The following is a 27,613-nucleotide window of genomic DNA, read 5'->3' on the forward strand; positions in this document are numbered from 1 at the left end:
TAAATATTACTGTTCACTCATAACTACTTGAAAAAAAAAAAATTGCATATACATAAAATGGCACGATCCCTTTTCAGTAGAAGTTGTTGTGTGACTAGTCAGCAACCCTGACCATGCCTTCTGCTCATTACCATATTAAAATGTCAGCGCTCACCTGACTAAGAGCGTAGCCCCATAAAACACTGACTGCCTCGTTTCTGAAGTTCTGCAAGGAGAAGGACATAAGAGCCGAAGTAATTTGTACTGGATGAAATGTGGAGAGAAATAAATCATGCTTCTAACTACGGATTACAAAATAGCACACATCTAGCAATCAATCAGAAACAGTGGTTGGTGTTCCCGTGCATCTTACTCTTCAGTTCTGACATTTAAAACAGGCACTAATGCCAGAAGTTTAGCTGTGGCCTTTAGGACCAGGGGGGTCTGGTGTCACAGCACAGTTTAGGAGAGAGTGCCTTCCATGTGGAGATGATTTCAACCACCTGAACTTAAAAAACAGATGAGATGAATGATCAAATGCAGAGCAACAGTTAGAAAGGTCCACTAGTTCGGTATGATTTATTAAAATAAATTAATACTGATCAAAAGTGACAGTGAAGACATGTATATTGTTAAAAAAAGTTTTCTATTTCAAGTAAATGCTGTTATTTTGAACTTTAAATTAATCAAAGAATCCTGAAAAAATGTATCGCAGTACTATCTGTGTTCAACACTGATAATAATGAGAAATGTTTCTGGAGCACCAATTCAGCACATTAAAACGATTTCTGAATGATCATGAAAATGTTTTAAGAATTATCAGCTTATTCATCACAGGAATAAAGTATATTCAAATGAAAAAAAAACACACAGTTATTTTCATTTGTAATAATATTTAATAGTCTGTTTGTTGATGAAAATAGTTATTGGTGAGCATGAGAGACTTTGTATTTGCCCCAAACTTTTGAACGGTATGTTCTGTATTACTATACAGGATCTGGAATGTTTTTGATCATGTATATCCATTTTTTATGACTTGCAACTTTTTGAATACATCAGATAATTATCTAATAGTCTAAAACAGACTACAAAATGAGATATAATAAAAAAAAAAATATTAAAATAAATAAATAAATACAATAACAATGTAATATAAATGTTAATAAAAATAATCATTAAAATAAACAAATAAAATAAAATGAACATTTTAATTGATGCTGCTAACGCAATGCTCTACCACTTGAGCCATAGGGACACAGCTATATTGTTATATTATACTATCACATTCATACATTTTAAGTGTAGTCTAGATACAATTCTAGCAGATATTGCAGTAGAATCAGAACAAATTTGCAGATTTAATCTGAATTTATAATTCGTTCAGGAATATTTCAGTTGAAATGTTCATTTATTTTCTGAAATACACAAGTTGTCTGTAAACAAATGGATGAGTATTTGTATAATTTTGCTTTTCATTAATAACAGGTTTCAAACCATCAAGTTATGTGCACAATGTAATAATCATATTCACTCAAATTACATGTAATATTATATGAAAACATGGATTGTAATTAGATAGATGTGTCTTAAACTGTGTCTTAAACTAAATGTCCCTTAAACTGCCACCCTGTATTTGTATTGAAATAATTTGTATTCAATTAGAAGACTAAACCGAAACAGAAACAAAACTGGTAAAATGGGAATACATTCATTTTAAATAAATATTGAATAGCGATATTCAACATAAGAAATGACTAGAATCAAGGCATCATACTCACAGACATCTGACACAACATAGAGCAGGGTAGAACAGTTTAAACAGATATCAGTGTTAACTGCCATAACAGAGTTAAGAGGCGCAGGCCTGAGTCTGGATGAGCTGCCCAGAGTTTGGAGGACATGAAGCACCTGAGGGATGCAGAACTGAAACACAACAGAGGTCAGTCAGGATGAACACACACGAGGCAGAAGACACACATCCACATAACACTAAAACACACTGAACAGATCCAGATACATGCAAACTTAGCTAAAAGCATAGTTTAGTTAATACATGCAAACTTAAATTACCCAATGCTTTTATGTTTTTAATGCTTCGGTTGTGACCTACAGGCCAGGTTGTGTTCTGCTGCACTTTTAAAAAACAAAGAGTATTATAAAATGCTGAAATGAAAGACTACATTAAAGGGCAAACACTGCCACCCACATTCAAAGGCTGATGATAGAGTGCCCAAGCATTTAAAATGAAGTAGAATAACATCAGCAAAAACATCTCCTCTATCATTTACTCATATTTTAGAGTACACTGTGCAACCTGCAGAATGTGTTTTTTGTCGATGTAGCATTTTACTGCAAGCAAAATGTTACAGAGGTACACATTTGGTGTAGAAGATTTATGAATAACACGTATTGTTAGCGGAATCAAATGAATAACAATGGCACAGACAATGGTCAGGTTAATGGCTGGAGTTGCCTACAGTGCAGGTAAGCTGTTGCCATAGCAACAGGGGAAGCAAAGTATCCCAAATCCACGAAGATGGACTACATTCATATTTTGTGGAGATGTGCAGCAATACGCTGTAAATGGGTGTTGCATTCTTAATTTTGACTGCCATGCATGCAAACATCTTTTTAATATAATTTACTAACAATGATTAACATGCATTATAGATTAATTAGTATTACCTGTGTGCAGATGTATTTAAATTAAATTTCATTTAATTTCCAATTCCATACATTTTATTTAATTTTTTTTAGTAAAACTTTGAAAATCAAGAAAACACATTTGCTGGAAAATATCTATTGATTAAGATTCTACTTTAATATTCCCTCATCAGGTAAACAGTGCGTGCGGTGCATGTTAATGACTGTACCTTGTGGGTTCCCAGTTTTGGCAGAACGTAGGGAACAGAGTGAGACAAAGCTGGATCAGACACTCTGCTCAGTTTCAACATCAGGACAGGAAGTAGACATGGCATCTACAGGTCAACGGAAAACAATTTAGCAAACAATGAATAGACAATTAACTGTAACTGCAAAGTAACCTACTAAATGCACTTTCAAGCTCAAAACTGCTTTTAAAATCCCAAGTCTAGTGGCTACAGCAAAGAAAAGCCTGATCTCTCTCGGACCGAAAAAGCAAGAGGGGAACAGAAGTAATTGGGTTGATGACCTCAGGGAGCTGGAGGAAGAGTAAGGGTGGAGGAGATTACTAATACTGTGGAGCAAGTCCATGCAGGGCCTTAAAAATGAATAGCATTGTAAAATCAATTCAAAAACTTCCTGGTAGCCAGTGCAATAAGGCCAGTACAGAAGTGATGGGATCTATTAGTATCAGTCAATCAATATAAAAGTACAGCTGCCGTTGTGTACAGCTGGAGTTGAGAGAAGGTGAGACATACAGATATTAGAGAATTCATATTTTTATTTAGCAAGGATGCATTAAAGTGACCAAAAGTGATAGTAAAGACATTTATAATGTTATTTTTCAAACAAATGCAGTTCTTTCAAATATTCCTGAGAAAAAGGCTTCCATTGCGTTGTGCTGATTTCATTGTGTTGTGCTAATTCTGTTGTATCACACCTTGTTTCTGTTGTGTTGTGGCAATTTAGTTGTATTGTGCTAATTTTGGTACGGAGCCTGCATAAGGTATGCAAAAAAAAAAAAAAATAGTAGGCTTAATCAAGCACACAATTCACTATTCTGTTCCCTTGATTTGCTAAGTCGTGCACACGATTTATAAACCGAAATAACAAATTATCGAACCGTGTGCACAATTAAGGAAATTGAGGAAACGAAATAGTAATTGTGTCACAATTTGTGTCCACGTTTTACTACATTGAGGGAACAAATTAGTAAATCGTGGGCACGATTTATAATTATTTTTTTTTGTATGTCATGTGCGGGGCTCCATCATTTTGTTGTGTTGCAGCTTGTTTACATTGTGTTGTGCTAATTTTGTTGTGTTGAAGCGATTTCGTTGTGTTGTGGTGTTTTTGTTTCATTTTGTCGCACCTTGTGTCCATTGTGTTGTTGTGATTTTGTTGTGTTGCACTAATTTCAGTTTGTTTTCACCTTGTTTCTGTCGTGTTGTGATTTTGTTATTTTGTGCTAATGTTGTTGTTTTGCAGCTTGTTTATGTTGTGTTGTGGCAAATTCATTGTGTTGGAGCCATTTCATTGTGTTGTGGTGATTTCGTTGTATCACACCTTGTTTCTGTTGTGTTGTAGCTTGTTGCCATTGTGTTGTGTAGATATCATTTTATTTTGCTCATTTCATTTTGTCGCACCTTTGTGTTGTGATTTCATTGTGTTGTGCTAATTTCATTTTGTTGCACCTTGTGTCCGTTGTGTTGTGATTTAGTTGTATTGTGCAAATGTTATTGTGTTGTGGCGATTTCATTGTGCTGTGCTAATTTTGTTGTGTTGCGACTTGTTTCCGATGTGTTGTACTTATTTTGTTTTGTTGTGGTGATTTTGTTGTGCTGTGGCTTGTTTCTATTGTGTTGAGGTGATTTTCCTTGTATTGTGCATTGATAATAATAATAAGAAATGTTTCTTATGCACCAATTTAGGGCTTGGTGAGCATGAGAGACGTTTTACCAAATCCAAACTTTTGATAATGTAGTGTTATAGAGAGCTGAAGTTAAGTAACAGATGTAATAAATGCACAAGTAACCATCTCAAAATCTGTGAAAGAATTGCACAAAGATTAATGTTAAAAATAAAGAACGGGGTCGAGACTTTGAGGTTACGGGACCTACAGTTTATTACCAGTAGTAGAAAAGCCAAACATAATCATCTCAGTTTTATTTTCATCAAGCTGACAGAAATTAAATGAATCAACATCAGTCGTTCACAGGACATTCTTATCATCCAATCCTTTCAAAGAGCACTACAAAGAATTTAATTAAAAATGAAATCATGTAGGACATAATACAAAGCAAAGACCCTTGAAAACCACTATATGAAAACTGCAAGAAAGAAAGATGAACAATCAAGCAATACTGAAAGAACAAAAGCAAAAGCAAGTAAAAATCCTCACGTCGTTCCAAACCAAAGTGGCTTTGATTTTTCAGCATGACACAAAAAATAATATTTTAAAGAATTTTCTTGTTTTTATCCATGAAACTTCACTGGACCCCGACGACAAAACACAGTGCTTCAAAATATCTTCATTTTTCATTCCACAAAGGAAAGTTATACGGGTTCAGAACAAAATGAAGGTGAAAAAATGTTCACATTTTTGGGTGAACACTTATTTAAGATGAAGCAATACAAAGTTCATGTTGCTCAGCTTTAATAGCTTTATTACAGTTCGATCATTCAAAATATTTTCAAGAAATCAAGCAAGTAAGAAAAACAAGACAAAAAAAAGAAAAAAACAGGTCAGACCAGTGGAATGAAAAAAGTTGACAATGTACACAGAAATACGGCTTCTAAGTTAAGAAAATAAAGAGGCTAAAACAACAGATAATCAGGAAAATCACTCATGACTGAATACCAAAGAAACGCCAGAGCCCGTAACATAACGAGACATGCTCATCACAGCGAGGGGCTGATGGAGGAGGGGTGGGAGGCCAAATTCTTATTCTTCTCACCCACCTCATTCGAGTTAAACCGAGCAAGGCTGTCACAAGTTATCCATCTCATGCAGCGGGCGAGGAACGCCAAAGAGCCCTCGGCTTTGAAGTTCATTCCAGCAGTTGCTGCAATCCTCTCCAACCGTCTGACTAACACCCTGTTTCTCTCTTTTCTATTTTCTCAAGCTGTTTTCTGTAGCATAAACACTGCTCCAGAAGCTTCTATAGTACTAAAAGACTGGCCCAAGGCCAGTGTTTCCCCAGCTCAAGCAAAATAAAAATGAAAGGTATGCTGAGGGGCTGCAGTAAACAGTGACAAACTGAGCGGAGCATTTGAAGAACCTAAAAACTTTCTCTATCTGAATTGAGGACTATGCCCTCATATCTGAGTACATACCCAAGAGCTGCTTTGCTTATTCATTTCATGTTTTTGGCATCAAACGAAATGCTTTGCGGTGGCTCTGCTGGTTTATATATCGGAGTCTTTTGCTTCGGGAAAACACAACAGCTCACATTCCCACAAGTCCAGCGTTATGCATAAATGAGCAACCAACAAAACACAAACTCGTCCAGGGATTCTTTTGAAAGACTTCTGGAGACATCAGAGATTAATTCAAGACCACATCCTCCTAGACCTAGATACATATCACGATTAAACCCCTTGAGGCTCAGATATAGACGAGACCCTGACCAACTCACACTGGAAAACCTCATTATTATTGACTGTAAAACACCACTTAGCATATACTTCCACTATGTAAAGGCTATTTAAACAGACAAGAATTTGCTAAATAGATATAAATGTCAATAAATAAATAGATAAATATATTTCAAATAAATGCAAAAATTAATCCCTTGAATAAATAAAATATTGTTAGAATATATATTCACTCTAAAATAACTATAAATTAAATAAACAAAAACTGAACACTATTTAAAAAAAATACAAAAGGCAAAAATTACAAATTTAACTAATTTTCAAAATGTAAATTTGAAGTGTCAAAATGAAATCAGATTCAAAATATTAACAAAAACTACACCAATGAATGCAAGTGGAATTAAGTTCAGAGGTGCAATTAAAACATTAATAAATCACTGACCCTCAAAACCTAAGGCTAAATGTAAGGGTAAAGACAATCGCTGTGTAAACTTTACTTGCCGCAGCTATTCTCAGTGTATTGAAAACTGCATAAAATACAATTTCACTTGAAAAGAGAGTTTGAAATGAACACGGTACAAGAACAATAATCATACTCGAGTAATTATTCACTAACTTGAGAACGCTAACTACATCACACAGAAACAGAAAAATATTTACACATCTCCAAAAGTCACCATGCATTTAACTAGAAACATTTTACATGCTTAAAATGCAAGGTTTTATTAGTGCAGGTGTAGCGATACGCTCAATAATGCTTAGCTTTAATAGCCTTAATAAGGTTTGATTATGCATTGATATTTTGCATGTCGCCAGAAAGAACGTCTTTGTTAGTGTGGCCACTTAGATCAAGCATTGTATACAGGACTTAAGTAAAGTGCTTCTAAGAACGCTAATAAATGTGTACAAATGGCATCTACAATACATCACATAAAATCTACTATCCCTCCTAATTTATCTTAAGGATTTGTAAAACAGTTCCCCAGACAAGCCTCTCCTTAATAGACCCTCACTAACGGGGAATACCGGATCTTTGCTCTCTTGAGAAGATTTTTAACCCTTAGAGAAGGAACTCCATAGCGGTTGTTCTAACCTCTAATTGGAGATTAACCCCTCAGCATCCCCATTACAAACCCCTTCCTGAAGGCCCTCTGAAAGCAGCACAACCTCTGACCCACAGAGCAAGCCAATTAACAGTCCTAATGAGGGAGGGAAAATAGTAAACTCAATAGTCACATATAAAGCACATTACATTATGAAATCAGCACAATCATTTTCTATCAGCAGCGGAATCAGTGTGAATATACTGGGAGCATTCAATAAATCAGCCAGCCCTAATCGGAAAGCAGTAGAGATTGAATCTCAGCATCCAGCCAAGGCCTCTAATAAGGGCATAGAGCCAGTGACAGATGATACATATTCCTCCTTGGATATCTTCTAGTTAGTGTGATTACAGCAGTCCCTCAGGTCACACACTTCTGGTCTCGATGGCCTTCTGTCCATGAGAGTCCTAAGGCATTGTGTAATGGATGTAAGTGTGGAGTACAGGTCTACTGCACCACGATACACCTTCATTTAGCATTTAGCTAAAGTAATTACCGCTCCAGTTTCTAAGGCTGTGCATGTTGCCTAGTAACACTGACATCTGGATAATGGATAGAAATGAAAGCGTAAGATGAGGGGAAAATGGTTTTTCCAATTGTGCTATTTTTTGTTAAACGTCTGTCGTTCGAGGAACAATGAGGTGCTCTTAATGTGTAACAGGAGCACGTCTAACGACTGTGGTTTTCATCATTACAGCTTAGAGAACGGTTATACGGTCTTTGTGTTTGGTGAAAATCCTTTACAGTCCTGAATGAAACATGGAGGCCAATCGAAAAAGACAAGAGCATAAAAACAATTCTGTACAACAGTTTCTGAAGAATCTCTGTGAATTTAGTCTGAAGTAAAGCATGTCTATTTTGTCTAATTTATTTCCATAAAGCCACAATGTTGACATATATTTCACTGACAATCCTCCTAAAGCAAACTACACTTTAAGGGGAAAAGAAATGTAATCACTGACTCAACCTTACGTTGTTCCAAAATCTTTTTTTATTTTCCAATGGAGGAAAATGTTTTCCATATAACACTGCATATGAATATATAGCTAAATGTTTGTGAAAAAAATCTCTTATACTCACCATGTCTGAATAATACTGAAAAATGCTATAAAAATAACACTATTTTGATATAACTGTTTTCTATTTTAATATATTGTAACATGTCATTTATTCCTGTGATGCAGCATCATTATTACTCCAGTCTTCAGTATCACATGATCCTTCAAAAACTCATTATATAAATATATATATATATATAATATATAATGTCAGGATTATTTGATGTTAAATAGAAAGTTAATACAAAACATCATGAATGTCTTTACTTCACTTTACTAAACAACAATTTATTCCTTGCTCAATAAAAGTTTTTTTTTTATCTTACTGAAAAAGATGATTTTTTTAATTTAAATTTAAATTTAGTTATTTCTACTTGCCATCATCTTAAGTCATGTAAAGTCAATCTTTTAAAACACATTTAAATAACAAACTATTACAATAATACTTTAAAATGTTTAATAAATCTCAAAATGAATACTACTGTACTTTTTTTAAATAATGTACACTATCATGTATTTATGTAAAATTGTTACACTTTTATTTTTTTATTTATGTGAAAAATACCATAAAAATAGTAGTAAAGTGTCTAGTAAAGAAGTCATACAGTTTGGAATAAACCGAGTGAGAAAATAACTATTCCATCAAGTTGCAGGGACAGACATTTTTTTTTTCTCATCATCTCGTGGTGAGTGAATTAAAGAGTTTAAACTATTCAACTTTTTGGTTACGAGCCTGAATCATGAACCACCAGGCTACACGACCTCCAACTAAGTCCAGAACGGCAGTACAGCAGACTTACTCAACTAAACGCTGAGATGCTAAATGTTCTTTAGCCGGATCGTACCATAACATGGGACACCAGTTATCTGGCACGTGTTCACAGACAGAGAGTGATGACTGCAGGGAGTAAAGCCATTCAACAGTAGACATGGAGTCTATGGAAATTCGGTGTAGGACACTGGTGGCCACTTGGAGCTCTCTGTACCAAGTGATGAGAGACCTGTAGAGGCAAAACTCAAAACGTAAAGCCTAATGTCACATGCTACTTTGAAAACCATCTTCAGAATGGGTGCATGATAACTTATGGTACCTCTTTTTGATCTGAGGACTCTCTTTGAACCATTTGCAACAGTGAATTGGCCACTTTAAGGTTCCTTTTGAGTGTTTGTGAGTCTGTTAGAGCTTCCTAAAGCAAATTATCCTGAAATGAAATTTTTTTTAGGGAGTCTACATTTTTACATATTTTGTTTTCTCACAGTTTTATTTGTACATGGTGCCATCAGCATGAAACTCAGCTAGAAAAAGTAACAAAAATACAGTTTCTGTGCAAAAACTGCCTGTAATAATTTCAGCATTTTCTGTGGAAATTAAGCAAGCTGTGTCAATGTGATGCAGTCAGATACTGTAGCAAGAGGGGCTTTAGCGAGCTCTAGGAGGGCAGTTTGATGAGAGATGGAGGCATTTGGCAGTAGCAGGGAGATTGTCATGATCACTTGCTCAGAAGGGAGTTCCTACAGTTAGATAGAGCACAATAAGACAAACGGCTTGACACAGATGGAGCCTCTGAGGGAACGCTGAATGCAAATTGCTTTGAGCTAGAAGACGTTGTGCAAACAAAACCATTATAAAGATGAGAGGAGAAGATTTGTTGAGATCACACTGAGAGTGCAATTGCAGCAATAAAAATATACTAATCTTGCCATTTTCCCTTTGAAAAAAAAAATCATTTTTGATTCTGCATTTTGAAAATGAATGCAATTAAATGGCACTGATTTTAATAGAACTGAATTTAAATTTACAAAATATCTTCAAGGAACTTGATCTTTACTTAATATCCTAATGATTTTTGGCCTAAAAGAAAAATCATTAATTTTTTTGACCCATACAATGTTTTTTTTTGCTCAAGATGCTCACTAAGACTGCATTTATTTGTCCAGAATACAATATAAATAATGAAATATTATTAGAATCTAAAATAATTACAAATATTTTAAAATGTAATTTATTCTACTGATGCAAAGCAGAATATACAGCATCATTACTCCAGTCTTCAGTGTCATGATGCTTCAGAAATCATTCTAATATACTGATTTTGGTGCTGAATTGTTGAAATATTTTTTTGTGGAAACTGTGATCGTAGGTTTTTTCAGGTCAACAACAAATCTTTTGTAACTTTATAAATGTCTATAAAGTCACCCTCGGTTCAATCGATCTCTGCTGAAAAAAAAAATGTATATATTTAATTGGTAATGTATGACACCTTTAGGGCTTTTGTTAAATCATAAAGTAGAGCTAGGCACCATGGGAAATTTAGACAGGTAATATAAAACCTTCAGTTATGTGACTAAGCCACATAGCGCTATAGAGCTACATCAGCTCAGGACATCAGAAATCATGGGCCTGCTCACCAGCATGTACTGAAGCAGGTCAAAAGGGCTGTGTATCAACCCACGGTTAACCTGCGGGCTGTCTGGTTCAGGAGCCCCTCGTGGCTGGAGCAGGACCCCGAGGAGGCTGTGTCCGAGCAGGGCATTTTCTGACAACCTCTGGGGCTCACAGTACAGTTAACGAAGAAAAGGCACCAACATTTCCACATATACTGGCTCGTCTCTAAAGAAAACACACAACATAGACATAATTTCATTGTAAATGTTTAAAAAGAAGTCATATTCAATCTGTCCTGTTATTAAAGATTTTAGGAAGCATCAATAACAAAGGAGATACAGAAGGCCAGAAGCATGGTCTACCTCATTGACATTTGTGACCCTTACACTGAGATGATGGATAAATCTTATGACTGGTTTTGTGCTCCAGAGTCACATTTTATCTAGCACTTGGTCGAGGTTGATAATAGACTCAAATGAGATTTCATACTTGTCTGAAGCCAGCTGAAGGAAGTCATCAATTTCCTGGAGCAGAGCGGGTCAGCAGTCGGGACGGTTTTCCAGAACTGTGATGCAGGGGTAAGGGAAGGTCCAAAAAAAATCAAGCACATAATCAAACGTCAGTATTTGTGAATTGTGGTTGGAGGTTGGCAGCTCATACCACAAAAGAGGAACAGAAAGAGTGAAAACCGATTCGGAGAAATGCTTACTCTTTAGTAAATGGGTGCCGTCAGAAGGAGAGTTAAAACAGCTGTAGGAAGTGTTATTATGGACTTGTATTTTGGCTAGGAGCAGTTTAATTGTGTAAATCTCATTCTGACGGCACTCAAGGATTCATTGGCGATCAAGTGAAGTAATGCAAAATTTCATCAAATTGGTTCTGATTAAGAGACAAAGTCATCTACATCTCAGATGGCCTGAGGGTGAGTAAATGGTCTGCCAATTTTCAACCATTGCTTTAATGCATCAGCCTCCTTACTTCAGTTTTTGCTTGGATGTCTTTCCCTCTAAATTCTATGCTGGTGATTAATGTCTATCCTTAATGCTAACATACAAATGAAGGCCCTTTTATTAACAAACACACATTCTCTTTCATCCAAGATTAATGAACTCATCCAAATCACTGATCATGGTGTTTGTGTGTGCATTTGGGACTGGGTCAGACAGGAACATATTTTATAAAGCTACCTTGAAGATCCTCTACATGGTAAACAGTCTTTAAGCACTTAAATTTATGATCTGGGTCACCTCCAGCCAGATGTTAGAGCTGCACCAAAGCTCTCCACTCCCTCCACAGACATCCTACAGTTCAAACATTTGCTCATCTATCTCTTCTTGTTCCCCGGCCAACTGGTGCAGCCATCACATTATCAGGGTTCATCCATCAGAGGCGGTTTTCAGCAGACAGACAATGGCTGGCTGACACATTGACCTCCGTCTCACTTATCTGAACGGAAAGTTTAGAGCGAGGCTCCTTAACCGTGTTTACAACTCCAGCAGTCAAGGAGAATTTGAATGTTTGGACTGAATATACAGCACCATAGTGAATTACATTTGAGTATTTGAGTTGATTTATTATATTTTCCTGAGTTGTGAGTTTGCACTCCGAAGGGGAAGGAATAGGATAAAAAATAATAGACAACCCATGCTTCTTCTGTGCCTTTGCTGGACAAAAACAAAGAAAAATGTCAACATATTACATACAGTAATGTATGTGCATTTTGATTCATTTTGTGATTCAGTTGGTCAAAGTAAATCATTACTGAATTAGCATCTGATTGTGTTATACTGAGTTTCAGTCAAAAAAAGAAAAGAACAAAAGATTATACACTGTTGTTCAAACTTTTGGGGTCAATAAATGTATTTTTAAAGAAAAGAATACTTTGATTCAATAAGGATGCATCAAATTTATCAAAAATGACAGTAAATACTTTTTACATGTAAAAAAAAAAAAAAAAAAATCCTTAAAATAAATGCTGTTCTTTTGAACTTTTCCCTTCATCAAAAATCCTGACAAAATGTACACAAAATTAAGCAGCACAACTGTCAACACTGATAATATTGTCATTTTATAAGTACCAAATCCCAAATCAGCATATTAAAATGATTTCTGAAGGATCATGTGACACTAAAGACTGAGTAATCAGCCATTGCAGGGATGAGTTACAATCTTTTTATTGTAATAATATTTCACAGTAATACTGTTTTTACTGTTTGATCAAATAAATGCAGCCTTGGTGAGCATAAAAGAATAGAAGGAACCTGTAGGGAATAATGTGCCCAAGACTAATAAAAAATATTTTAGTTTGAGCTTTTCATCTCTGTCTTTGAGTTGATTTATTCTTCTACAATCCCTACACAACCCCACCCTAAGCCACTCGGCTTCTGTTAGATATCTACAGTAAGTGGCTTTGTGACCCCAGAGCAGATTGCAGAGGAGCCATCGAGCAGACGGACACAATGAGCACCAGTGGGCATCTCCATTAATCCTCAAGCCCTCCCTCAGTGCCCACCCGTGCTAAAGGCCAAGCACCAATCCCAGGCCAGCACAGAGCCCTCGCCCATTCATCTTCACACCAGGGAGGAACTCGACAGAAAAAGAGAAAAATGACACGCAGAGTCATTTGATTCATTATAATGTAACCCATCATGAGAGGTCATATAAACCAGGATTGATTCACGTAAACAACAAACAAAAACACATGCATGATGGAAACTGTAAAAAATGATCAGAAAGTGCAAACTCGTTCTATAAATCTTCAAATGTGAACAAAACCTTGGTTTCTTGAAGGTGTTTTCTCTGAGTTCACATAACCTCATTGTGATAGATACATTACACCGTTCAAAAGTTTGGGTTCAGAAAAAAAAAAAAAAAGATTATTACCTTTATTTAGGAAGGATGTATTAAATTCATCAAAAGTGAACGAAAATAATTTTTTTAATGTTATAAAATTCATATTTTATATAAAATATGTTATTTTGAACTATCGTTTCATTAAGGAATCTTAAAAAAATGTATCCTGGTAACAAGAGAAAAATTGAGCAGCATAACTGTTTTTAACTGTGATAAGAAATGTTTCTTGAGCAGAACAGGATTAAATGACATTTTATAATATATTGCATTGGTAAACGGTTCATTTAATTAATTACAATATCTCACAATATTAATATTTTATTGTGTGTCGATTAAATACATTCACAAAGCCTTGGTGAAACTAAATAATTCATGAAATAAAACATTTTATAAAATCTTACAAGCCCCAAACTTTCTAATGGTACAGTAGTTCAACCTAAGAAATTTGGCAATCACATATATTTACAAGAGTAGTGTTACATCATATTCTGTTTCACATAGCAAATCATTTTGTATGTTTAAAATCCAACATGACTAGACATGGGCAAGGGTGAGAGTTTTGAAAAAAAAAAAAAACCTGGCAGCAGCTGTTGCACTTGGAAAAGGCACCCACCTAATTGAATATGGACAGGTGAAGCCTGCTCCGTTATCCCGCTGACTTGCCTGGATCTGTAGCAGCCTCCCGACCACTTTGATCAGCCCTCGAACATTCCTGCCCAGGCAAGAGACGAAACAGTCAACATCAGCAGATACGACCCGAGAAAAACCATAATCCATCACTGAAGCGCATACAATCTGTTCAGACTAAATGAATCCGCTCGATTTCGAAACAAAAATAATTGCATATATTCAACAAGTAAGATCCAATTTGACAAATGCTTTCATTTTTTTAAATGACATATAGCATCACATCTGTTTATTGAAAGACAGGCTGTATTTGAGTATGTGGTAATGTTTGCATTAGAATGAAAGTGTACTACTGAAACCTGATCCGATTTTTTTTTCTTTACTCAATATTGCAAAATAATGTCTTAGGTATTAGCAATCTGAACAAATAAGCAATATATAATGATGTTAAAATGACTTTTTGATGGTACTTCAAAGACTTAAAAAAAACCTAAAAACTAATAAAAGGTCAAGTCAAAGCATTACATTTGTAGGATGCATTGGGTTCTGGTTAAATATTGCACATTTTATTCGACATAAGAGGTAATTTTGTTCTTAAAATCATACTTTGTACAGTTTACATACTATATACAGCAGAAATATACTAGTAGTATGCTACTTAAAAAAAGAAGCCAATGACATATGCAAGATATAAAAGCTCTCATTCCTTAACAAGAATACAGGTGGAGTGTTTCTCATACATTATAAATCACCACTGCGTGACAACATGTGCTGTGTTTTCTTTCATCCCTCCTTCCCGGCTCTCTCAAGTCTGACTGTACGGTTCTCAGCTATGGGTTTGATTACTGTATATTTTACCAGGAGGGAAAACATAACTCCACAGTGACAGGAAATTCATCTTACCAGCTTTCATCTAGGCTCTTTCGTGAGCAAAGCCATAATGCTCCAGTTTTCAATCAACTTATGCACTGTACCAAATTATTGCCGGATTATTTGGGACAATGTGCATGAAACAGCCCATGCTGGAAATAAGTGTGGCATTAGTGCTTAATGAGCTCTAAATGAAATCTACATAATGTTGAAAGCTGCTCGGTTCTCACACAGGCAAATCAATTGTTAAATCAGTTGTTAATATTTCACATCTTCTCTATGTTCTCTTATCAATAAAAGCAGCATTAAAGAGTGAAAAAATATAATAATGCTGTGGTTATTGACACAAGAAGCCCTAAATCAGTCCCTTTTGTTATGGATACCCGACTTCCTTTGGTAAAAAAGACCTTTTACTGTAAAAGACATAAACATGGATTGCACAAAGTAACAAAAGATTCAATACTCAAATAATTAAATCAAATAAAAAAATAAATAAATGTTATTATAATAAGTAAACTACTAAAAACATATATATATATATATATATATACACATAAACATAAATAGCCAAAACAATAACATTCTTTCATTATTTACATGGAACAAAAAAGTAGGTATTAGTAATCACCATACAGCAGCAGTTCAAAGTGATGCAAGATTAAAAAAAACTGCATAAAGTTATACATGAGGCTTATGTGCTACACGGCTTCAAGAATCTAGTGAAGACATATTGTTTATTTTGCTGGTGCTTTATGTGTTTTTTGTCATTTAGGGAGCTTTACAGCCTCTGGTCACTATGAACTGCTGTTGTAAAGCAAAAGGTGCATAGCGGTATATCAAAAATATCTACTTCTGTGCTCCACTGAAGAAAAACAGCATGCAGGTTTGAAATGACATGGGGGTGGGTAAATAATGACAGAATGTTTATTTTTGGGTGAACTCTTCCTTTAAGACTCAGGTCTGTATGATGAAAGGGTATATTGTGTGGGTAGCTGCTCCGTGACAGCAGCAGCCGTGTGTGTGTGTGTGTGTGTGTGCTGGAGACACATGAGCTGACTGATGGAGCAGGCTGCATTTCAGATGTTTTCAGATGAATATGCAGATGTGCACCCTCAGTCTGTTTCTTATCTTTATCCAAGAGTCCAACTCAAAGGAAAAGAGGAAGTGTGTGGGCAGATAACTAAGGTAATCCTCTAAAAACGTGATACAGCAGCAATCAACCAATAAAAGCATCTGTGTTTGTTTGTGCTTTAGGGTTAGGTTTAATTTTAGCGTGTTTTAAAAGCATCAGATGGATGGGGTCTGTTAGATTTACACAAAAAATTATCATATTAATCAATTAATAGGCCAATTAAACAAAGCAACTTGTTCCTAGTGCCAAACAACTGAGTAATACAGGCACAGACGTATCTTTACAAAACAACTGTTTTAAAGAGCAGGTGAAATTAAAAATGTTTTTGTGGCCATTTATATGATAGTGCATCCCCAAAATTTGATTTGATTTAAATTGCATTGAGAATATACCCTTGATTTTAATTAGAAATATCACCTCCAACTGATATCTAACAGCAAGTCACAAATACACTTTTTTTTTAAAGAAATTAATACTTCTATTCAAGAAGGATGCATTTCCATGACCAAAGTGACAGTAAAAAAAAAAATCCTTTCTTTTTTCAACATCATATCAGCTTCCATGGCCATGTTAATGGTGAGAGCCAGGTTTTAGTTACTTAAAACTAAAACTAAATAAGAAGTTTAAGATGATTTTGTTTTCTAAATAAATAAAAAAAGATTTCTGTTTTATATAAATGTTGTTCTTTGGAACTTTCTATTCATTAAAGAATCCTGTATCAACAAATGTATAAAAGTACATGTATTCCTAAAAAATATCAATCAGCATTTATAAACATTGATAATAATAATAATACATGATTTTTGAGAACCAAATCAGCCTATTAGAATGGTTTCATTTGACACTGAAAACTGGAGTAATGATGCTGAAAAATCTGATTTGTCATCAGTGGAATAAATTACATTTTTAAATGTATTAAAACAGAAAACGTGTAATTGTAAATTGTAATAATATTTCACAATATCCCTTTTTAACTGTATTCTTGATCATAATAAAATCAGCACTGAAAAGCAAAAAAAAAAAGTATTTTATTATTATTTTTTTTTTTTAATTAATAATCTAACGGCCCCAAACTATTGAAAAGTACTGGAACACATGAAGAAAACTGCTTCTTTTCTCATTTCAAAATCGTTTATTGGGAACACAATGGTTATTTGGAAAAATCCTCTTCTGTTGAAATTTGCATCACATCTACTAAACCAGAGATTCAGTTGTTGACAATTTGCCCACCTCCGTGTGATTTAAATCACCTACAATTAAGTACTTTAATGACTTAAAATATACAGAATGATCCGTCAGTGTGAAGAGTGCATAAATGCTTTAAAACACCAGTGAAACCCAAAATTTGTTTGTCTGTGCTGTTTATGTTTCAGTTTAACAGCAAATCCCATTTTCTGGTGTGCTTTTCAAAAATGGCACTGTATATGTACTGTATGAATGTACAGAGCCACATATTAAAACTCTTCTGGGAAATATAAATGCACTGGTTTTCTTTGCATACTGAATTGGGATTGAAGACAGTATGTTAACATCAAAGGTACACATCACTTCATCCTCTAATGTTTTCAATTTAAACAAAGACTAATTCCAGAGTTAAAAAGGGAGAGGTCAGTGCCTGAGGATGCTGATATGGTCCCATCAAGGCTTGACAGGGTGTGAAGGTTGTGCCACGGTTTCACAAAACAAATCCCATTTGAAAATGCATTTAGAGCAACCTTTGACACTATAACATGGACTTAAATGTGTTAAAGAAACAAGATAATTAAGTCAGTTTACCAGCCCATGCAGCTCACATGGAGGTTTTTCATTTGGGCATGACTAGGGATAAGGACCTGCATTAGTCTGTGAGAGCCAGGTGCATGACAGAAGCATATCGTGCCGAGGGCAGGAGGTTAAGGGTGGTGTTGAGCACATCTACGAGTAGCACCAGAGCGTCACAGCGGGCCGAGCGGACGACAGTACTGTCACTGCTCCCACAGACACTCAGTGCTTGGCCCTGCTCATATAAAACACATGTTCAACATGCAAAACATTCTACATGAGCTAAAATATAGAAGTGAGAAAGATAGTGAACTCGGAAAAGTAACATCAACTCTCTGGAAAAACTAAACGGCACACATTTCATATTTTACTGCAACTTTTCCGAACTCAAAACGTCTGTACTCTTTTATTAAAAGAAATCTGCAAAAAAAAAAAAAAAGAGTTGGATTTCAGATATACAAAGCCCAACACATCACAGCCCACGTTTACTTGTACATGACTTCACTAAAAATGTTCTGGATTTCTTACCATCCAACAATCGCAATGCACTTTGTTACTTTTGATATGAAACCATGTCTAGAAACATATAATTGAAAAGTGAATATAAAAACTGCCTTATGGGTATTTAAATGTTAATTTGTAACTGGGGGTTGGGGGTTCGATTTTCTGGGAACACGATAGGCCGAATGCACTGTAAGTCACTTTGGATAAAAGCGTGTGCTTAAATGCATAAAATGTAATGTAATTTAATTTAATTTAAACTTAATTTAATTGATTAATTTTATTGGTCAAAGGAGCATTGACATAGAAATACTAAAGGGGCAGCCACCAAAAACAAGCTGTTTAATTTTAACTAAGTGTCCTAACTGTGATATAATCTTCATATACACGATCACGAGAACTTACTTTAGCTGTGGTCTGACAAATGCTTTCATTTTGGTCTTTCTCTTTCAGCACTGCAGTAACCAGCGTCCACACAGTCTGGAATAAAAAAAAAAAAAAAATGCTGTTCCTTACTGAACAGGCAGAAAATCTGGATTTTCACATGCCTTGAGCAAACTAAACAAAATAATTAATCAAATTTACACATCAACAACAGGAATGGATTTCTTCAAGACTGACACATTTTGTGAGATGGATAAGCATTTTGTTGAATTCAAAGTCTTCAAAGCTTCAGTCATCTCCAGAAATCACAAATGATGCCCCATACTAAAAACAAGCATCATATGGAATTGGTAATTTAATCATGTTTAAATGTTTACTTGCAAAATGAGGCATGCTCAATTGCAAAAAAATAAAGTACTTAAAGTCAATCTTATCCTAGAGGATTTGATTGGATCTTGGAACAATTGTCTCAAAATGACATGATGCAGAAAAATAGGTGTTGAAAAGGTAAGAGTTTCATAAAACAAGTTTACCAAATGAGCCAGGTTTATTTCAATAAGTCAGACTTATTGTTGTCAGTTGATTCAGTTCAAAATAAGTCAGACTAACTGAAATAAGCCTGGCTCATTTGGTAAACTTGATTTATGAAACAGGCCATTTCAGTTTTCTTACTTTCAAATTTTAATTTAATGCTATATTTATACATTTACTAGCAAATTCTAGGTTAAAATAGTTTCTACATCATTTTCTTTTCATTGAACTGTACAGACATTTGGAGTCTGTAAGACTACTTTTTTTAATAAGTCTCTTATGCTCACAAAGGCTTTATTTATTTAATCAAAATACAGAAAAACAGTAATATTGTGACATATTATTACAATTTTGAATAACAGCTTTCTATTTGAATGTATTAAAATTATTAATAAATAAATAATTCCTCTGATGGTTTCTAGAAGCCATTATTTTCAATGTCACATGATCTTTCAGAAATCATCCTAATATGCTGCTCAGGAAACATTTCTTACTAATAACAATATCAAAAACATGATGAAACTATTCATGAGACCTTCGATGAATAGAAAGTTCAGAATAACAGCATTTATTTGAAAATCGTTTCACTGCAGCATCATAAATGCCACTTATGATCATCAATTTAATGCATTCGTACTTAAAAAAGCCATTCATTTCTTTCAAACATCTTGCTGACCCCAGACTTTTAAACGGAAGTGTAGTGTAAAAAAAACAACAAAAAAAACAATGACATTAAGATTCAAAAGATTTGGAAAGAGCAGGATTTCTAAAATGTGTTGCATGCAACCGCAAATGAAGTCACGGGAACTTTACTTCACATTTTTAGACTCAACCCTCATTTCCTGAAATGAAGAAACTGACATGCAAACTGACATCATCTGTTCAAAAACAGCTGTGCGTCCACCTCATGTTAGCGCCTTATCACTCAGATCACAGGTGTCATGGGATCATCAAACACGCCAAACAGGTGCAAGGGGACAAAAACCGCCTTCAGAATAACCCAACACCACTTCAAACTGATGTAATCTAAAGTGAAATTAAATAAAAGCCCAAGACATACAGTCTGCTGCTCGCATCTAAACTCTAAACAACCATCTGACAGATGGCACTGGCGACCACATCAATGGGATGCATTATTCACAAGTGACTTTTGCCAAAGCTTCAATGCCTGTCCAGTTGCGGACCGCCGACTCTGCCATCTCATATGTTGTCTCATATGGACTCCCAGTGTAGGGTAATGGGATTACCAGCCGTTGATTTGACTGACACTGGCTGATGGCCACTGGAGATTCAGGTTTATAGCACGGCACATGGGAGAAACACAGACAATGCAAGCTCTAAAATGCTGCCCCACCCCTCCTGGGACCAATATCTGACAGGCAAGCGCTGCGTGTGTGTGATGAAATACCTGCTGTGTTTCCATACACCGTGACAGTTTTACTACAGCAGTAGCTACTGACAGCAAAGAGTGGCTTGGGCAAATCAGGTAAGATTTGAAATTCATTGACTTAAGACAGTTTATGTCAAAACGATACAAGCCTAAATGCTACAAGTTCACAGTAAGAGTGGATTTCTATGTTGTTGCAAAGTGTTGTTTTTTGCAAAAGGGTGATATTTAGAAATGTATTTATTTATCTATCAGTTTTAACTTGAGATTTATTTGCATTCAGTAATGACAGGTGGCAGACAACGAATAAAGAAAATGCTGTGAAATGTTATAAAACAATAGTAATGTTATCTCACATTTTCATCTTTTTACATCATTCTTGTAAGAGTGAGGGTTGTGTAAACACATTGACAAACTAGCTGTTAGTTTTATCACATCATTTTTACACACTCTTTTGTCAGCATAGCAGAGAATTGAAAATATTCCAGGGATTTCCAGCCTATGGCTACTTGTCCACATGCACAAAGGCTTCGGCTCTTTACTGCTTGCTCTGCACTGCTTGTGTGTCCACAATAATGCATCATTGTTTAAGTGATGCTGAGTTTGACTGGCTAGACTAAGTAAGCTGGTATAATACCTCAGTTTTGTAATGATACTATGGTACTAATACAATGGCCATGCGCCACAGTAATACTGTGCCACTGTTTCTGGACACGTACTAATGTAATTTCTAAGTTGGAGTATCACGTGAGCATCATATTAGAAGAATTAAGTAATCATTTCAGTACCAATATCATGGTATCACCATCGGACACCTCAGTATTGTTGTAAGCTTAGCAACATGCCGGATGTTGTTCCTAACATGCATTTAGTAAAACTCGTGTTTATACGAGCAGCTGTCAGTTTCACCGTTCTGTTACTGAAGCACAGTGCTGGCATCCCATAAACATCCAGGCTGATGTGACATACATGCTATTATTTCTAGCCCAGAGAATTCCTACATTCTATTGGCGTTCAGATGGACTGTTTTGCTAACTTCTTTTCGCGAAACCCTCCAACTGGCAACATGCTTCTACGGCGCGAGTGGAGGACCAAACATACTGTAAAGGCGATACGTTAATCTGAAGCCAGCGTAATTATTTCTTGACATTTTAACTGCCTACATATATCATGCAATTTATGTATTTAAAGTGCATTGTGGCACTCAGATTTAACGCGATTTTTTTTTTACTCTTTTAACGCTCTTCTTTCATAGATTGAGGTGTTTCTTCCTTCTTTTCTTTCATCATGCCTTTTTTTAAATAAATGTCATAATATGTTATCAAATTAAATGTAAATTATTGTAAACACACAGACATCATGTGTGTGTGTGTGTGTGTGTGTCTATATATATATATATATATATATATATCGCTGTATTTTACAATGTTCAGTAAAAAAAATTTTATATATATATATATATATATATATATATATATATATATATATATATATATATATATATATATCAAGACAAATTGAGAATAATTGTGATTAAATGTTTTGTGTGTGTGTATATATATATATATATATATATATATATATATATATATATATACATTTTTACTGAACATTGTAAAATTACAGCTAATCAATTAACAGGTTTAACTGTAGCATTTTAACTTTTCTGTTAAAATTACTACCTTTTTCAGTGAATCCAGTATAAACCAACAGGCCATATTAAGTATATATTAGTCTATATATTCTATTTATGATTCACTCACTAACATTTTATTTAAAAATGCAGACACTAATTACAGCAACATTAATTGTTAAAAAGTATAAAAGCATAACTGTGTCATACAAGCATATATAGAAAATTTAGGCTTTGTAAGATAAAAAAAAACAACAACAGGAGACTAATCTAACATGTTTAATATAGTGCAAGCAATAAATAACTGTGTTGTTGAGCACTAAAAAAAAGTGGTTTTAAACGGGTTAATGGTGGCTCTTCACTCGCTCGCGCTGCCATTGGCTCGTCTCGTGCGCCGCACAGACTGCGACTGGACTGCACGCGCTGACATTCACGCGCATGCGTCTCACTTTACTCCTCAGCCTTTGAAAACTCCGAGAGCTCAATTAAAAGACCATGTCCGCCATCGGGCGTCTACAGTCCTCGGTGTCCTTATTTAAACCAAATTCTCCATGAAATAGCATTATCCCGTGGCCTCAGCGATGGCCAGTTCGGTGAGTAGGGCTTTACCTGCTTATATCGGTGCCATGTTTTGGATCTCCAGCGCCCGTGCTCGTTCTCGGCTGGTTTGGAAAGGCGATTAGACGCATATGAGGCTTTTCCAGACATATTTCCATCGGAATACTCAAGTACAGTAGAACTAGGCATTAGTGCATGTCTGCAAAAGTGATGCGCTTGAAAGATTTCAAACAAAAGGGGGGCATCCAATAACAAATATTCAGAAATCTGACAAAATGCTCCGTTTTTAGTATTTATAACATACCAGAAACTTATGATTCGACCATTGACAATTATTTTGCATTTGTGCTGTGGTTTTTAAGACGCGCGTACTCAGATTGTTTGCTGTTACTAATAAATAACTGGCGACTTGATTATAGAGTGAACATGTGGGTGTTTTAGGGTGCCGTTCAGGTGAAACTGGAACTCGGTCACCGTGCCCAGGTCCGAAAGAAACCCACCGTGGAAGGTTTTACGCACGACTGGATGGTGTTTGTCCGCGGACCGGAGCACAGCAACATTCAGCATTTTGTGGAGAAAGTCGTATTTCATCTACACGAAAGTTTCCCGAGACCAAAAAGAGGTATGAAGCGATTTACTCTTACATATCTTTGAATTATCGAGAATATTAAGGCTGGAATGATCCAGACTGACTTGGCTACTTGATGCATGCAGATCTTGTCTACTGTAGCGCCGCAGGGACAAAAAGTGCTTGTCATGTCTAAAAGAGACCAGTCAAATACAAAGATGTTTATTAGCAATACATGATTTGCTTGTTTTTCTTATTTTCTTCGCTGTATTTAATTTCTCTTTTGTCAACGTGCTTTAATCAGTGCGCGAGAATATTAACGCAATTAAAAATCCTTTGGTTTGGTTAACTCGCATATTGTATTCTCATGAACATTTAAGGGTTTTCACAACACTTAAAGTATTTGCACCACGCTAGAATATCATAGAAGTTAAACTTTAGTTCGTAAGGAAAGTGAATGAAACACTTTTTATTGTGTCTTAATGGATACGAGACGCATATTTTGTTGCAATGTTTGTACCTTTGCGTGCGTGCGTGTGTGTTTTTGTTTGTTTTTTATTTATTGCGTCTCTAGTTGTGATATAATATTAAAATTTCAAGCCCTATAGCCCATCACCCCTTCCTCATTTAATATGAATTAAAAATAGTATATATAACAACTAATGCTTTAGTTAAAAAATAAAACGTGGCTTTATACATTGTCCCATATTGTGCTGTCTTTGTGAGTCTTTGAGAACCCTCCCCATCTGGTCACACATGATATTTCCGGATTTTCTAACATGTAGATGAAATCTGTGGCTGCTATATGTCAAACATGAGAACCTACTGATTCAGAAGATACCAGTTCCCTCCAAATACTTTTCTGTCTTGTAAATCCCTTTACATTTTACACAGTCACTCCCCACAGGAGGGAGGTGGTCTTGTATAACAATGATTTCAACCCTTGTAACTTATTCTCACAGTGTTACAATTCACCCTGTGTTACAACGTTTCCCTAGTTATTATAGTTCATATATACTATTATTGGACAACGCCAACAACAGGACAGTGAGAGAGAGGAAATGAAAGCATCTGGTGGTCTGAAAGGAGGAATTTAGGAGTAGCGGTTGATGAAAGCCTTGGAAGGAATTAATTAAAATATTTGCTGGTTTCCTCCCCTCGCCGAAGTGTTTAAGCTGAGTTTGCTGTGACGTGATAAGTGCATGGGAAATGCTGGAGAAAGTCAATCATCATTACACGGTATTTAGATCGCAGGCAAGCATTTGCACTTTATTGAGAACAGTTGTTAAATCTTCTTTGTTCTGGCCAACTGTTTTCCTTAAGTATTTTGGTGGGTTCATGTTTACGTCAGGACAACAGTAACCTGTTTTTTTTTTTTTTTAATCGTGCACATCACAGAAATGTAAATTGCACGCATTCTTGCATGACAGAGCTGCAGCTAAATTGCTTTGATTCAACTTTTTATTTATGTGATGCTTTCTAAGACTGTGTTTTATTACTGTGGTGGGAAGTCAAACCGCAGAGATTGGAAGATTGCATAGCAGGACTTAAGTTTGTTTTCCTTCTGTGGACAGCTCAAGATGCATGGCTTCAAATGTATGCTAATATTTTCCCCATTCCTTTGCGTTACAGCACTCGTACTATGTGCGCCGCCGCAGGTTTGATTTATGCCACAGAGTTGTTGTGTTTACAGAAGATCTGAAGGGGTTGTGTGCTCCGAATTTGGCTCTCCGACTGTATGCGTGTGATGACACTGTGGTGAAAATCTCCCCTGCTATATTTATTTTCTCAAAACCTTAAAACCGACTATAAATCAAGAGCCGGACCTCATTTGGAAACTACTCTAAACTTGCTGCTGAAGGTCTTTGATGACAAGACGCACACTAAATGTGGGTTTGCTTGAACTTCCAGCCCCTCTCCCTTTTTCTTTGACAAATGTCTTACAGGGGCTGCTGAAAAAAATGCAAAAGCAACAGGGGGATACTTAACCTCTAATAAATCCTGCCTTATGACACCAGCTTTTAGGAGATTCTACCAAACGCCCACTTGGAAGTATACGATATGCACCCTAAAATGTTTTTGCGCGCTGACAAATTATTAGCTCAAATACTTCTGAGGTCTCCAGCTTTATTCATGTTTATAATGGATCCTACAAAGTGTTTGCTTCAAGATGAACTCAAAGAAGAGGTTTTAAATAGCTCAAGTTTATGTAGATTTAAATACTTTATGATAATGACACTTGAAATAGGATTTCCTTTGAAATATGGACCTTAAATGTCTTTAGAGTTACATTTTAGTCCTAATTAGACCCAGATTAAGTCAAACAGTGATGAATAAACACTTTGAATATTTACATTTTCTTCAACGCCGTGAAAAATAGACTTCAGTAAACACCTCATGTGGCCTTCTCCGTACTCAGCAGATAATTCACAACAGGACTCTCTCTTCTCCTCTCTCTCTCTCTCTCTCTCTCTCTTTCTCTCTCTGTGGAGGGGATGGATACAGAAACCCGCTTTCTTAGACCTAGAATTTATGGTGCGCTTGTAAGGTAAACAGTCAGGCTTATTATTTGGGGTCCCGGGAGGCTACACCACCCCCTTCTCCCCTGCCTCTCCCTCCTCAGGGCTTTGATCAGTGTTAGCCGTGTCGAGACGAGCCGAGGGGAAGTAAGAGGGAAGCCTAGTGGACAGACAGGCTTGTGTTTGACAGTTTAGTCCCAACATACTGCCCCGAAAGGAACAGCTGCTCACACACTCATTGAGTTCTCCAAAACTCTTTACTCTCGGGGGTGTGTTCTGTGACTGTAAGCCCCTATTCTCTCTCTCCTTGTTTTGTGTTTGAAGCCTTAGGAGTATTCGATGTTACCCCTTTCACAGCTGTTGTAGATTACATGTTGCCTCCCTGTCTCTCACGGGGGTTATGTGCTTCCTTGTACCTTTCTCATAGTTACTCCGAATGTCATTTGGAGAAGATAAAAAGAGTCGTCCCACCTGGATGTCGCTGGACTGAAAGCCTTGCATAAAAGAGTTAGTACACCAAGAAATAAATAATGTTGTTATTTATACACCCTTATGTCTTTACAAACCCGTATGACTTCTTATTCTGTAAACTGGACAGTACAGCACTCCACATGATTGACTTTGGTTTGGTTGGGAATGTCGCGGTTATCACAGAATCTTCATTCCTTTGTTGTGTAAAATGTTGCTTTTTAAAAGATTTGTGATTGGCTCCTTCTTGGACATGGCATGTGGTGTTTCCCAGTTTCAGAAATCATGGCTACCTGGACATTTAAACAAAGGTGGAAAGTGTTTTTTTGGCTGGGATAAAGGCACCGAACAGCCATGATTAGCAGGCATGCTGTGTAGCCTTGGAAACCTGATATTTTGTGTTGGCGCAGGAGTAGGGGGGCAACAAACCCAAAGAAATGGAGTGGAACATGGACGTTCATTTCACCTGCACTCATCTATTCCAGTTATACGCTGAAAAATGTCATAAACGTCTGGCTTTTGGTTCGTGACAAGTCGCCACCTACTATTTTTTGCAGTGGAAAACATTAATGTTTCTAGTCTTTTAGACAGGGACACAAACATCCACAGTCTTCCTATTCATATATATACCAAGGGAAATAGCTGCCCACACTAGGTGATGGGGTCTGCAGAATGTGTGTGGTGTGTTTTTGTATTTACTGCATTTATTTAGCCTTTTTATTGCTGAGGGTATGAAAGAGGGAATGATAAAATAAGATTGTATCATTACATCAGTGGACCATGTCAGTGTGTCTCTTTATTCGCTAGACTTGACAGTACACTTGAGCCCAATTGCTGGAAGAGCTTAAAATAACACCATCCTTCTTGTGTTTTACTGCAGCAGCCCAATACAGCTTTATCTTTCCTCTCTGGTGTTGTGTGGAGTAAATCGTCCTTCAGTCTTTGTGATGTAAACACAGACGTGGCTTCCTTACCCAGATGGGAGCATAGAAGAGCCTAAAAAAAGTGAAGAGCTAACTGCTGTGATAGAAGAGTTGGCTGGAAAACCTGCCCAG

The 27,613-nt window shown here is 36.0% G+C and overlaps 1 protein-coding gene and 1 pseudogene across 2 annotated transcripts in view; one reads left to right on the forward strand and one right to left on the reverse strand.

Moving 5' to 3' along the window:
- Positions 1-10,753: 10,753 nt before the first annotated feature.
- LOC127961834 (focadhesin-like) lies at positions 10,754-20,559 on the reverse strand (annotated as a pseudogene).
- Positions 20,560-20,806: 247 nt separating this feature from the next.
- LOC127962600 (protein AF-9-like) overlaps positions 20,807-27,613 on the forward strand; it is a 46,649-nt gene continuing 39,842 nt past the window's right edge. The window contains exons 1-2 of one of the 2 annotated variants that reach the window (XM_052562226.1): positions 20,807-20,911; positions 23,445-23,625. In XM_052562226.1, the coding sequence (XP_052418186.1) occupies positions 23,529-23,625 (97 nt within the window). In that variant the 5' untranslated portion in view covers positions 20,807-20,911; positions 23,445-23,528. Of the gene's footprint in view, positions 20,912-22,849; positions 23,039-23,444; positions 23,626-27,613 lie in introns of those variants that run through there. The other variant, XM_052562225.1, reaches the window with a different exon arrangement.

The sequence above is a fragment of the Carassius gibelio genome, chromosome B7, assembly GCF_023724105.1.
Source record: "Carassius gibelio isolate Cgi1373 ecotype wild population from Czech Republic chromosome B7, carGib1.2-hapl.c, whole genome shotgun sequence".
NCBI lineage: Eukaryota > Metazoa > Chordata > Actinopteri > Cypriniformes > Cyprinidae > Carassius > Carassius gibelio.